Source organism: Phyllostomus hastatus, unplaced genomic scaffold (genome assembly GCF_019186645.2).
Source record: "Phyllostomus hastatus isolate PE091 unplaced genomic scaffold, TTU_PhHast_1.1 phas_contig_80, whole genome shotgun sequence".
In the NCBI taxonomy this organism is placed as follows: Eukaryota; Metazoa; Chordata; class Mammalia; order Chiroptera; family Phyllostomidae; genus Phyllostomus; species Phyllostomus hastatus.
Window position 1 is genome coordinate 18,650,968 of NW_025333960.1, and position 13,217 is coordinate 18,664,184.

At 38.2% G+C, this 13,217-nt stretch overlaps 1 protein-coding gene across 1 annotated transcript in view; it reads left to right on the forward strand.

The window, feature by feature from the left end:
* Nucleotides 1–13,217, forward strand: part of MIB1 (MIB E3 ubiquitin protein ligase 1) — a 120,310-nt gene that overhangs the window by 17,622 nt on the left and 89,471 nt on the right. Inside the window, exons 2-3 of the mRNA XM_045850086.1 lie at nt 2,527–2,698; nt 4,715–4,844. Coding sequence (XP_045706042.1) covers nt 2,527–2,698; nt 4,715–4,844 — 302 coding nt within the window. The remainder of the gene's footprint in view (nt 1–2,526; nt 2,699–4,714; nt 4,845–13,217) is intronic.

The window sequence follows — 13,217 nt, forward strand, 5'->3', positions numbered from 1 at the left end:
TCAGTGAACAGATTCTGCACTTTTCTAAGAGTTCTTTCTTCCTTTGAAAGGTCTACTCATCTACCATTTCTATAAAACTTTTCTGGTTCTTTTCTTCATTTAGTGTCTTAGATACATTTCTATCAGAGGCCTGAGCTTGCTTTTTTAAAAAAAAATTTATTTTAATCATTTTTCAAGTACAGTTTTCTGTCCTTTACTCTCATTCCAGCCCACCCACCTATCCCCCCACCTCCCTCCCATTTCCACACCCCCCCCCATTTTTGTCCATGTGTCCTTTATATTTGTTCCTGTAAACCCTTCCCATTCTCCCCTGAAATTCCCTCCCCTCTCCCCTTTGGTCACTGTCAGCCTGTCCTCTATTTCAGTGTCTTTGACTATGTTTTGCTTGTTTCTTTGTTTTGTTGTTTGCATTTTTGAATTAGCATGTGCTTACTTAGTTTTTATTTTTTTCGGTGCCTCCCTTTCTGTTTTAAAGAGAACTGTTTCTAAATATCTTTAACATATCTATTTGTATTCTCTTGAATGATTTAATTAGTACTTTTTTTTGTTATCTTCAATATCTCTGGTTTTGTAACCCATAGCCACCAAGTCCTAAATCTCTCTTGACCCTATTTCTTTCTGCTTGTACTCATACTGTTATCACCCTGACTTAAACTACCATTATCTCGCCTGGATCACTAGGTCCAGGGAATCAGGTCATAAGTTTATACTTACAAAGTTTATATTCTGAAAGACTGAACTTATAATAAGTCATAAATTTAAGTTTAAGTTTATAAGTATAAACTTATACTTACAAATTTATGACTTGATTCCCTTTCTCTAGCCACTTGTACTTTTTCCTTTCTGTTCTCCATGCTACAGCAAGAGTGATATTTGAAAGCAACAGAGGGCCTGGCTACAGTAGCAGTAAGGAAAGAATTAATGAATCAAGTTACTGATGTCCTCCATGTTCTTTGTACCTACAGTCAAGCATTTGTGTGGAAGGAGGCTGCAAGAGGATTGCGCACAAAACGTTTTGACTTATGTTGTCATGATCTTTTGAAGTTCACCAGGCATCTCAACTTTTTCCTAGTGTTCATTCCTTCCTGTCCCCCTTCTGATTCTTAACCACCTCTGCTCACAGATTTATCCTTATGTTTGGCTCTTTGTGTAGAATCTGGTTACCTTACTTGTCGGGATTCTAAATTGATATAGAAAATGAATTATATGAAGTTTTTGTTATGAGGAAGTAGTAATAGTGCATTAGTTTTTATAGAGTTTAGTACTTTCATACTCTAGTCCTTGTATATGCAACATATTACTTGATTTCTAGAATATCCTTTCCTTTAAAGAATGTATTGATTCTTCCAAAGGAAACCGAGGTTTTGAGAACCAAAACAACTTCTTTCTTTTATTTATGGAAAATTTCTAAATTTACAAAAAGTATAATGAACCTCCATGTTACCTGTTACCCAGCTTCAACATGAGTAATCCCCTCCCAATTATTTTGAAAGAAATAGTATTTTTTACATGTAAATACTTCAGTTAAAATAGCTCTTTCAAGGGTCCAAAGATAGTTATTGATAGAACTGGAACTGGAATTCAGGAGTGTGTCGCTGCTGTACAGACAACACAACTCTTCCTCATAGTTCAGAATCAAAGCTGACCACATGCTTCATTAAAGCGTGTGTTTGTAAATAGTGACGCTGACATTCACTAACTATGAGTTGTTTAAAAAATTTCTATTTCTGATTTATCGAACAAGTGATCTTAGTGTAATAATAGAATAATAAACGAACATTATCCCCAGTCCTATTACTCTAAAATGTCGGTTATTTTTATTACTTTATAGTGGTATCTTTTACAGTTCTAATATCTGTCTCATTCATGCATGTGAACATTTTTTAGTGAAGGTTATATTACCAAGGACTTACCTTATTTTCTTTTTCTAGAGTTTATTATTACTTATTCCTTAAGAAAAAAACACAACAAACTCAACTGTAGTATATTGTTACCCTTTCAACTGGGAAACTTGTTTGCTAATCATTTTCTGAATTTATTGTTTGTGGGAACAGAGTTAATACCTCGAGAAAAATTCTTAATTGATGGTTTGTTTCTATGATATCTTGAAGATAAAATTGTCTTTTCTTTTGGAATAACTATTTACCTGGAGAATAAGCTTAAATTCCTCAAAAGATTCCTGAGTTGTGAAGTCTGAAACATCTCCTTTTAGGGAAAGGATTCTTCTTTCTTTCTTTCTTTGGACTAAACCTGAGTTCATTTTGTGGATAAGAACAAGGGAAGTGGTCCTGAGAAATGTTTGTACTAAGGAAAAAAAAGAAGGGATAGAAACTATTTAGTCTATAATTTGTGCTGATTAAAAAAATATTTGTAATATGTTATCTTGAAACTATATATGGTGCATTTGAAATATTTTAGGCTTTATTGAAATACTTTGTAAAATGCTGTGTTCTTATTTTCCCTGTAAGGAATAATCAAGTAAATAATACCTGTAATTAATGTAAGCATGTATCTTTGTTTTAATAGGCATTAAGCATGATGGAACCATGTGTGATACCTGCCGCCAGCAACCAATCATTGGCATTCGATGGAAGTGTGCAGAATGCACAAATTATGATTTGTGCACAGTTTGTTATCATGGAGATAAACATCACTTAAGGCATCGCTTCTATAGAATTACTACACCAGGAAGTGAGCGGTATGGGAAACAATTTTTTCTTCAGTTGCAATTCCTTATTTTATATTAAAATTCTATACTGTTCAGCTTTAAAAATAGGTTTAGGAAAACTTCTGACAGCTAGTTTAGTCAGGAGGTAGCAGATAACAGGCTAGATGTAGACTAGGCTTGCCTCTGTGAAGATGAAGCTGTATTTTTCCAAGATAATCTAGGCTATTTTTTTTCCTCGTATAGAGACCTGACATTACTCAATATTTGGAAATGCAAGGGCAGGACAAGAGGGACTGATTATTCTTCCTGCCATGCCTTCTAGTCTGTTAATTGCTACCACTAGGGCCCATTGATTGAATCAGAAAGCATTTATTAAGACTTTGAGGCAGCTACTGTGCTTGTGTCAATTTGAAGATAGATAAAGCACAGTATTAAAGAGTTTACAAGTTAAGGGATTATTTGATCAACAGTGGTTATCATGTGATGTTTTATACTCTGTGTAGAGATATGTATTAACTGTCTTAGAAGTAAGAGAGAGGAATCTTCATTGTGAATGGGTGTAGGTTCAGGTAATTTATTCTTTTTATATAACAATGGATAATGCATAGAAGCAAGCGTCTAGCTAGTCATAGGGAGGCAGCAAAAGTAATAGAAAGATGGATTTTGGTATCCTGGTGTTCCAGTTCAAATCATGGTTCTGCCATTTATTAACTAAGTAATTTGAAATAGGTTACTTATTTTTGTCTTTTGTTTACAATTTTTAAAATTAGAGTATAATAAATTCTAAAAATGAATAGAATAATAAGATGAAAGTAGGAAAACAAAAACAACAATAACAAATCAAAATCTTTTTGATTTTATGAATGAGAAGGATGTAGAAGAATAAGAGATAGATGACCTTGAAGAACCCAGCTGGTCCAAATAATGAATTTAGAATCTTGTTCAAGTCCACAGTCTTTAGTAGGTATAGAATACATACCTACTATGACAGTTTACTGTAGGCCAAATTCAGTGCACAGATGTATTTTACTTGATATATACCATGATCCAAAGTTTTCAACAGCTGTTAGCCTTTTGAAACCAGATGATTTTATATAAAAACTAAGTGTATGACTTCTTTGAACATACACACACACATACCTATATCCAGAAGACTCAACCCTGGGCCTCTGTTTGTTAATACCAAAGTTGGCTGAAGCACAGCTGAACCTGTACCCTGTGGACAAGTGAGGTGTTTGAGTTCACCAAAGTCCCTACCACTCCCTATTGTCTCCCTAAATAAGCCTGAGATCAACTGCCACTTGACATTTGTCATGTCTATGGTGCTGTTTTTCTTAGGCCCTCATTTATATTACTTGCCTAACAGTTGTAATTGATTTGAGTTTGCCATCTCTAAAGTAGTGAAGAGTTTAGTGATACCCTGAAGTAGTTAATTGGATTCATATGTGGATTCCATTACTATTTAACATTTGTGACCTTGGGCAAGTTACTTAACTGAGACTCAGTTTTCTCCTTTGTAAAATATAAATATAAATATACTCTCCTCCTAAGGAGTGCAACAAACATTATACTTCTGTGAGTACTTTTATGTATAGCAAAAGCTCAGTAAATGTTAGCTGTTTTTATTATTATTATTTTTTTAAGATTTTATTTATTTTTAGAGAGGGGAAGGGAAGGAGAAAGAGAGGGAGAGAAACATCAGGTTGTAGTTTCCTCTCATGTGCCCCCCAGTGGGAGCCTGGCCCGCAACCCAGGCATGTGCCCTGACTAGGAATTGAACTGGTCATACTTTGGTTCTCAGGCCAGCACTCAATCCACTGAGCTACCCAGCCAGAGCAGCTGTTTTTATTATTTCAACTACTACTGTCATCATCATTGCCTGTGGATTGTAGAAGGTATTCCTGTATCATGCTGTAATGATGTCAACCAGAACAAAGAAAAATCTTTCATATTTTCAAAATAACCTTTTATATAATCTCATTTTAAAATGTAAATTACTGTCACCTATTTTTCTATAAATTTGAAAGCAAATAATTTTATTTTTAGGGTTCTGTTAGAGTCTCGTAGAAAATCTAAGAAGATTACAGCAAGAGGGATCTTTGCAGGTGCCAGAGTGGTACGAGGAGTAGACTGGCAATGGGAAGATCAAGATGGAGGAAACGGACGTAGGGGAAAGGTAAAACATTTTTCTTCTTTTTAAAAAGATTTTATTTATTTATTTTTAGAGAGAGGGGAAGGGAGGAGGGAGCAAGAGAGGGAGAGAGAGGTCGATGTATGAGAGATACAGCAATTGGTTGCCTTTCACATGTTGCCAGCTGGGGACCTGGTCCACAACCCAGGCATGTCCTCTGACTGGGAATCAAACTGGCAACCCTTTGGTTTGCAGGCTGGTGCTCGATCCACGGAGCCATACCAGGCAGGGCTATCTCTTGTTATATAGCTTTTAGTTTAAAGTATATTTTGTCTGGTGTAAGTTTTGCTACTTTAGTTTTTGTATATTTCCATTTCCATAAAATATCTTTTTCCACCCCTTGTTTTTAGTCTCTTTGTGTGTGTTTCAACCTGAAGTTAGTCCCTTGTAGACAGTGTATGTTAAGAGTCTTGTTTTGTAATCCATTCAGCCACTGTATGTCTTTCCATGGGAACATTTAATCTGTTCGCATCTAAAGTAATTGTTGATAGAGATATATTATTGCCATTTTGTTATCTATATTTTAGACCATTTTTTCCTTTTGTAAAGAAAGACCCTTTAACATTTCTTGTAATATTGGTTTGGTGGTGATAAACTCTTGTAGCATTTTCTTGTCTGGAAAGTTATTTTTTTCATCTTTTGATTCTAAATGATAAGTTTGCTGGGTAAAGTGATCTTGGTCATAGTCCTTGATTTTTATCACTTCGAATATTTCTGGCCAATCCCTTCTGGCCTGCAAACTTTCTATTGAGAAATCAGCTGACAGTCTTACGGAAGCTCCCTTGTAGGAAACTAACTTCTTTTCTCTTGCTGCTTTTAAGATTCTCTCTTTGTATTTAACCTTTTGCATTTTAATTATGATGTGCCTTGGTGTGGGTCTTTTTCAATTCATCTTATTTGGGACTCTCTACTTCCTTCACTAGGTTAAGGAAGTTTTCTGTCATTTTTTAAAGCAGGTTTTCAATTTCTTGGTTGCTCTCTTCTTTTTCTGGCACCCTCATGATGCAAATGTTGGTATGCTTGAACTTGTCCCAGAGGCTCCTGACACTATACTCATTATGTTGGGTTCTTCTTCTTCTTCTTCTTCTTTTTTTTTTGGCTGTTCTGATAGGCTGCTTTTTGCTTCTTGGTGTCATGTACTGTATTGTTGATTTCCTGTAAATTATTTTTCAATTCACTTAATGTATTCTTCATTTTTGACTGATTCTTTTTTATATTTTCTAGTTTTATTTTTATGTTTTATATCTCTGTGTAGAAGTTCTCACTAATTTCATCTCCTCTGAGCATCTTTAACAACCAATGTTTTGAACTCTGCAGCTAGTGGATTGGTTGTCTCATTTTGTTTAGTTCTTTATCTAGAGTTTTCTGTTCTTTCATTTGGGACATGTTTCTTTGTCCCCTCATTTTGTCAGCCTCTCTGTGTTTCTATATATTAGGTAGAGCTGTTACATCTCCAGGGCATGGTAGAGTGATATTACATACGGGTGCCTCTGTAGGGTCCAGTGGCACAGTTTCCCTGATCACCTAAACTGGGCACTCCGGGTGTACCCTCCACCCCCACGTGGGTTGTGTACATCCTTCTGTTGTACTTGAGGCTTGTTGGCACTTCAGTGGGAGGGATTTACCCTCAGGCTGATCAGCTGCAGGTACTGGCTGTGGCCACCATTGAGCATCAGCTCTGCAGGGGTTGATCCATGCAGCAGGACTTGCTTCAGTGGGGCTCTGGTACCCACCGAGTCTGCCCCTTGAGTGTGTTGCTTGTGGAGGTGGTTGGGTGTTGCTTTGATGTTGTCTGTCCACCAGGAGCACTGGCTGTGGGGCTTCCTGGAGGTGCAGCCCAAGGTCAGCTACTACCTGTGTTCAGTGTGGGGCAAACTGGCACAATCTGCAAAGTGATCTGCAGATGGTTGCTACTTGTGCTGGACTTGGAGGTGCCCAGGAGAGGCCAAGCTGTGAAACAAGGGTGACTGCCACTGGTGTGAGGCCTGGGGCCACTTAGTCAGCAATATAGGGCAAGCTGAGGCCGATGCTGCTTGTTTGAAAGGTTTTAGGCAAGTCTAAAGCATGAGCAGAGACAGACCATTTATATGGAAAAGCCACTAGAAATGCTTTGATGGGCTCACAGTTGGGTGGGGCAGGGACCCAGGGAATCATCAGGGCAGGGTGAATAGTGTTGGCTAGGTTGATGGAGACTCAGGTATGGCACCTGCCAGCCAGCTCTGTGTGGGGAAGGCTTAGCAAAGGAGGAGTGGCATCTGCCAGAGCTTCTTTTGGGGAGAAAGCTGCCACTCCAGCCCTCTCTCTGATGCCAGACAATTCAGTTTCTAGCCGTATATGTCCTTGTGCCATTTGAGCTGCTTCCCCAGCACTGGAGCTTAGAGTGAGTGAGTCTGAGTAGTTCTGTGTGCATGCAGAATTCTGTGGTCCTTTTACACTGCGGAGCTTGTGGCTGATCTGAGATGTACAAACTCTTAAATATTTTTACATATATTGGGTGCATAGGTTCAAGGTCATGACTAGCTGCACGGTTGTATGAAATTAATGTTAAACCATGATGTTTAAGCTGTCAGTTTAGTAATAGCATGTGTTTTGTAAGGATGTATGATATTCAATAGTAAAGTGTATCAGAAATACTGTGAACTCTAAATTCATTGTTAGTGTAGTTTTTATTTCTTAATTGTATTTTATTGATTATTCTATTTGAATTGTCCCAATTTTTCCCCCTTTGCCTCCCTCTAACAACAATATCTCACTTCCTTAGGTAATCCCCATACCATTGTTCATGTCCATGGGTCATGTATGTAAGTTCTTTGGCTACTCCAGTTCTTGTACTGTACCTTACAACTCCATGGCTATTCTGTAACTACCTATTTGTACTTCTTTATCCCCTTAACCCTTCACTCATTATTCTATACCTCTATCCCATCTGCCAATCATCAGAACACTCTCTGTATCTGTGATTCTGTCTCTGTTCTTGTTTGTTTAGTTTTACTTAGATTCAATTGTTGATAGGTATGTATTTATTGCCATTTTTATTGTTCATATTTTTAATCTTCTTTTTCTCAAATAACTCCCTGTAACATTTCATATAACAATATAACAATGGTTTGGTGATGATGAACTCCTTTAGGTTTTTCTTGTCTGGGAAGCACTTTATCTGCCTTTCCATTCTATATGATAGCTTTGCTGGGTAGAACAATCTTGGTTTTCATGACTTTGCATGATCCCTGCTTTTCATGACTTTGAATATTTCTTGCCAATCCCTTCTAGCCTGCAAAGTTTATTTTGAGAAATCAGCTGACAGTCTTATAGGGACTCCCCTGTAGGTAACTAACTTCTTTTCTCTTGCTGCTTTTAAGATTCTCTCTTTATCTTTAACCTTTGGCATTTTAATTATGATGTGTCTTGGAGTGGACCTCTTTGCATCCATGTTGTTTGGGACTCTGTGCTTCCTGGACTTGTATGTCTATTTCCTTGATAATTTTAGGGAAGTTTCTTTTTTTTTTTTTTAAGATTTTTATTTATTTATTTTTAGAGAGGGAAGGGAGGCAGACAGAGAGAGAGAGAGAGGAACATCAATGTGCGGTTGCTGGGGGTCATGGCCTGCAACCCAGGCATGTACCCTGACTGGGAATCGAACCTGCAACACTTTGGTTTGTAGCCTGTGCTCAATCCACTGAGCTATGCCAACCAGGGCGGGAAGTTTCATTTCATTATTTTTTCAAGTGGATTTCCAATTTGTTGCTCCTTCTCTTCTTCTGGCATCCCTCTGAGGTGAATATTGGACCTCTTAAAGTTGTCCCAGAGGCTGCTTTCACTGTCTTGTTTGTGATTCTTTTTTCTTGTTGTTCTGATTATTTTTTGCTTCCTTATGTTTTAAATCGTTGATTTGATTATCAGCTTCATCCACTCTACTATTGTTTCCCTCTATATTGTTCTTTATTTCAATTAGTGTATCCTGTATTTCTGACGATTTTTTTTTATGCTGATGAGGTCCTCACTAAGTTCCTTGAGCATCCTAATAATCAGTGTTTTGAACTCTATCTGATAGATCTCCTATCTCCATTTTGTTTAGCTCTGTTTCTGGAGCTTTGATCTGTTTTTTCTTTTGGGACATGTTTCTTTGTCTCTTCATTTTGGTAGCCACCTGTGTTTGTTTCTATGTACTAGGTAGAGCTGCTCTGACTCCCTGTCTTGGTATCATGGCCTAATGTAGTAGGTGTCCTGTAGGGTACAGTGGCACAGCCTCTACTATCACACAGTGGGTACTTGAAGTATGCCCCTTGTGTGGCCTGAGTATATTCTCCACTTGTAGTTGAGTCTTGCTTGCTTTTGGCAAGCCAGTGGGTAGGATTTACCCAAGCCAGTCAGCTACAAGGATGGGCTATGGCCACTGACCGCCGACCTCCAACCTCCTTGGAGGGTCAGCTGTACAGGAGCAGAGTGGTGGTGCTCTGATGTGGTCTGCAACTCTTCAGTGGGTGCCCAGGCTCTGGGGTTTCCTGGGTGGTGCAGGCCAAGGTCAGCCCCCACCTGTGTTTTTCCAGGGCCACCCTACCTGAGCTATAAGGCAATCTGAGATGGCTGCTGCTTGTTCTGAGCTTGGAGATTCCCACACAAAGCCTAGCTGTGAATGTAGGCTGGTTTCTGCTAATACTGGTCTTGGGGCCACTTAGCAAGAGGTATAGGGGCCAAGGGCTCATGAGGCCAGCTATTGCTTATTTGAAAGGATTTAGGAAGTTGGGAAACATGAGCCAAGACCAGCCATTCATATGGAAAAGCAGCTTGGGTGGGCCCATAAGTTGTGTGGGAGGAAATCTCAGGGGATCTCCACGGTGGGACAAATAGTGTTGGCCAGGTTGATAGAGTTCGAGATACAGTACCTGCCTGTTGGGACTGTGACTGTCCGAGGAGGGCTCAGAAAAGGGACAGTGGCCTCTGTTCCCCTTTCATTCTTGGAAATTAAGGGTCCTTGTGGGCTAGTCAGTGGGCAAGGTCATTAGTGAGTCCTGGGAAATGCAGGACTCACCACAGGACATCAGGCAGGGCAGAAATATGAGCCAAATGCTGGACATTGGGCAGGAATATGGTCAGAGGGGATGAGTTACTATGTATTTCTTTGCTTGTAAGCTGACCACGGTCTACATCAAAGTTTTAGCAGCAGAATATTCTGTGGGGTGAGTTGAGCGACATCAGTTGATCTTAGGTGCCAGGGAATGGGAGGGGGGATAGAGAGGAGAGTAGGAACTTCACTATCATGTAGTTCAACAAGCCAAATATACTTGAGAATTTGGGACAGGTTCACTGAGCAGTGTCCTCAGGTCATTGAAATAGAACAATGGCAGTGGGTACCTTGCTGATAAGAGGTCTCAACATGTCTGGCCTGTGAATCACTTGGCTACAGTTTGGACAGATCACTTTTGATGTCTGCTGAACCAGGAGTCATCCTAAAAACTCCCTGTGTTGGATGCCTTTGTCTCTTTCCTGGCTGGATCTCATGTTTTCGTATCCTATTACATCATCTTAGCTTACCTCTTACCTTTGCTAAAGAGTACCTTCTAGTAACTTATTTTGAAAGAGTGCATGAGAAGTAGATTTTTAATGTTCCCATTCTAAAGTTTTAACTTTATTTTTCCCACACTTAAGTTACACGGTCAGAGGGTTGAAATTTTATTTTCATCAGCTTTCGAAGGCAGCTTTTTAAAGTCTGAGGTCACATACATGGAACTTTCTGGGGTTTTTGTTATATTCACTTTCTTTTGGGAGATAAAAAGTAGGCATTCTTGAAACTTCCAGTCATCAGTATTACATTTGTGGTTTGTTACAATGTAGTACATATTGCATTTTAAGAAGAAAATGAGTGAAAATAAATAATCTTCCATACATGACTCTGAGTGAAGGAATTTAATATAATATAATAGTAAGTCTTCAGGGTAATATACCGGGTCTGTCCAGAAGGTACCTAGCCATGTAATATGAGAAATAGACAGTTATTGAAGAAGATACAAGGTACAGGAAACATTGTATATAGGACAATGAAGCTTCAGTCCCCTTCAAAGTAGGCACCTTGGGGCCTCATGTAGTTTTTCCAGTCACCATCAGCTTCCCTGTCTTATTTTCCTGAATCTCATTGATGATCTGAAATCTCTTTCCTTTCAAAAGTGATTTTAGTGTTGGGAAAAGCCAGAAGTTGCAGGACGCCAAATCTGGGCTGGGGGGGGGGGCGGGGCGGGGGCTGTGAGTCACCTTGGTGATTTGATAGTTTGCAAAAAAACCCTGCACAAGACATGATGCATGAGTGGGTGCATTGTGATGAAGCTGTCAGTCACCAGTTACTTGTAGGTGTGGCCTGAATCATCCAAATAGTTTCAGTGGAGGAATGTTCAAGCTTAATGCAACATTTGATGCAGATTTGTTGCTCTGCTCAGTCATTTTGAACGTGACAGCCACACAGTACACAGACTCATGCAGTGGCATTTACTGCCCCAATTGGCTAGTACAGTGAAGTCACCATTGTTTGTGCATGCATATTCCAGTCCACTCTGCCAGGAATGGACTGGAATGCCTTCAGTCCATTCCTTGGCTGCCAGGTTACATCAGTGTTGTGTAAATTGTTCTTTTTACATTAAGAAGGGCTGGACTTTTTCCAGGTGGACCTTGTATTTTTAAGCACATTGTAAGATTAAGCACAGTTTTAATTGTCTGACTTTTTGTGTGTGTGTATGTGAGTGAAGAAAGCTTTGAAGTCCCCCCTTTCCCTTAAGTGCTGGCTCCTCTGTCCCAATCCCTTGGTGTAACCAATGTGAATAGTGTATTTCCTCTCTTTCTTTTTTTTCTTTTTTTTGAGATTTAAGTTTCCCCATCCTACCTTCATTCCTATATGTGCTCAGCAATAAGGCTAGTATGAGCTATATTAAGAGGTGCTGTATTTTGCCATGTATAATGTGAACTTTTTTTGCCCAAATTTTTAATGGAAAAATAAGAATGTGCATTATACATAGGTGTAATAATTACATACCATGGGTATGTAATTATTGTAATGGGTATAACAATCAGGTATGTGTAGAAAAATGTGGGTGCACATTATGCATGGGAGCACATCATACACGGAAAAATACAATATATACCAACCCAGGCTGTTGTTACAATACACAAACTATGTCTCATCATGTATTTGTACCATGATTTGAATGGTGATAACTGTTCACACACAAAAATGAACATGTTAAGTGTGGGCTTTGACACACATGTTGTAAAGACATCATGTCAGTGTATAGTGTGTTCTTAAAGGCTTTCTTCAGTTACCACTATCTGTGTTAGTATTTTAGGACTTTTATTCATTTTACAAATGCTTTTGAATGTGTCAAGTGTTTCATGTAGGTACAATAGATATATTTCTTTTTAAAAAAACTTTATTATGGAAAATTTCAAACATACACCAGAGTAGAAAAAAATAGTATAATGAATTCCCATGCACCTGTCCTCTGGTGGAGCAGAAAGGAAGACTCATAGACATGCACAACAGTGTGGTGATTGTGGAGCAGGGTGGAGGGGTTTAAGGGGACAAATGGTAATGGAAAAAAATACAATAATGTAAGTTTAAAAATAAAATAAAATGAATTTAAAAATTACCAACATTTAAAAAATGCCATTTGTTTGTTAAGAAACCAGGTTCTTTGGATTGGCTGATTGATTCTTTATATTATTTTTAAACTTGTTCCTCTAACCCCTGTATTTTTATAAACTAGTTGTTAGATGTAGAGGCTTGATTAGATTCAGGTTCAATTTTATTTTGGCAAGAGTACTTCATAAGTGGTGCTGTGTACTTTGTATTGCATCACATCAGGAATCACATAAAGTCTGATTGATCATCCTGTTGTTAATGTTATTAAGATTCAAGATGATCAGTGGATGCAGGTATTGTCAATTTGATTCTTTATAGAGTTTCTCAGGAACATTTTACATAATGGTTATAGCAGCAACTCTGCATACATTTCTTTTAATCCAAATTCAAAGCATAACATTGATAGTAGTTATTTCCTATGCCTTCCACTTTATTTCCTCCTCAGTAATCAAATCTTATTATCAAATGAAGGAATTTCATTTATTCCTTCATTAGCTTGACTAATGAACTTATGTTTAGCCCAGGTAATTTGAAAGTCAGGGTCCATTTGATTTGAATAAAATGTGTAGCCTTTGCATTTTAGTAAAATGCTTTTTTGTCCTCCTTATAAAAACATTTAATTTTGCAGAGCATTATTTAAACCAAATGAAGTACAGTGTGACTGTATTAGAACCAGAAGGAATTTTTTTACTAAAGGTTGACTGTTTTACTTGAGAGTATTAGAAACTGTTGCT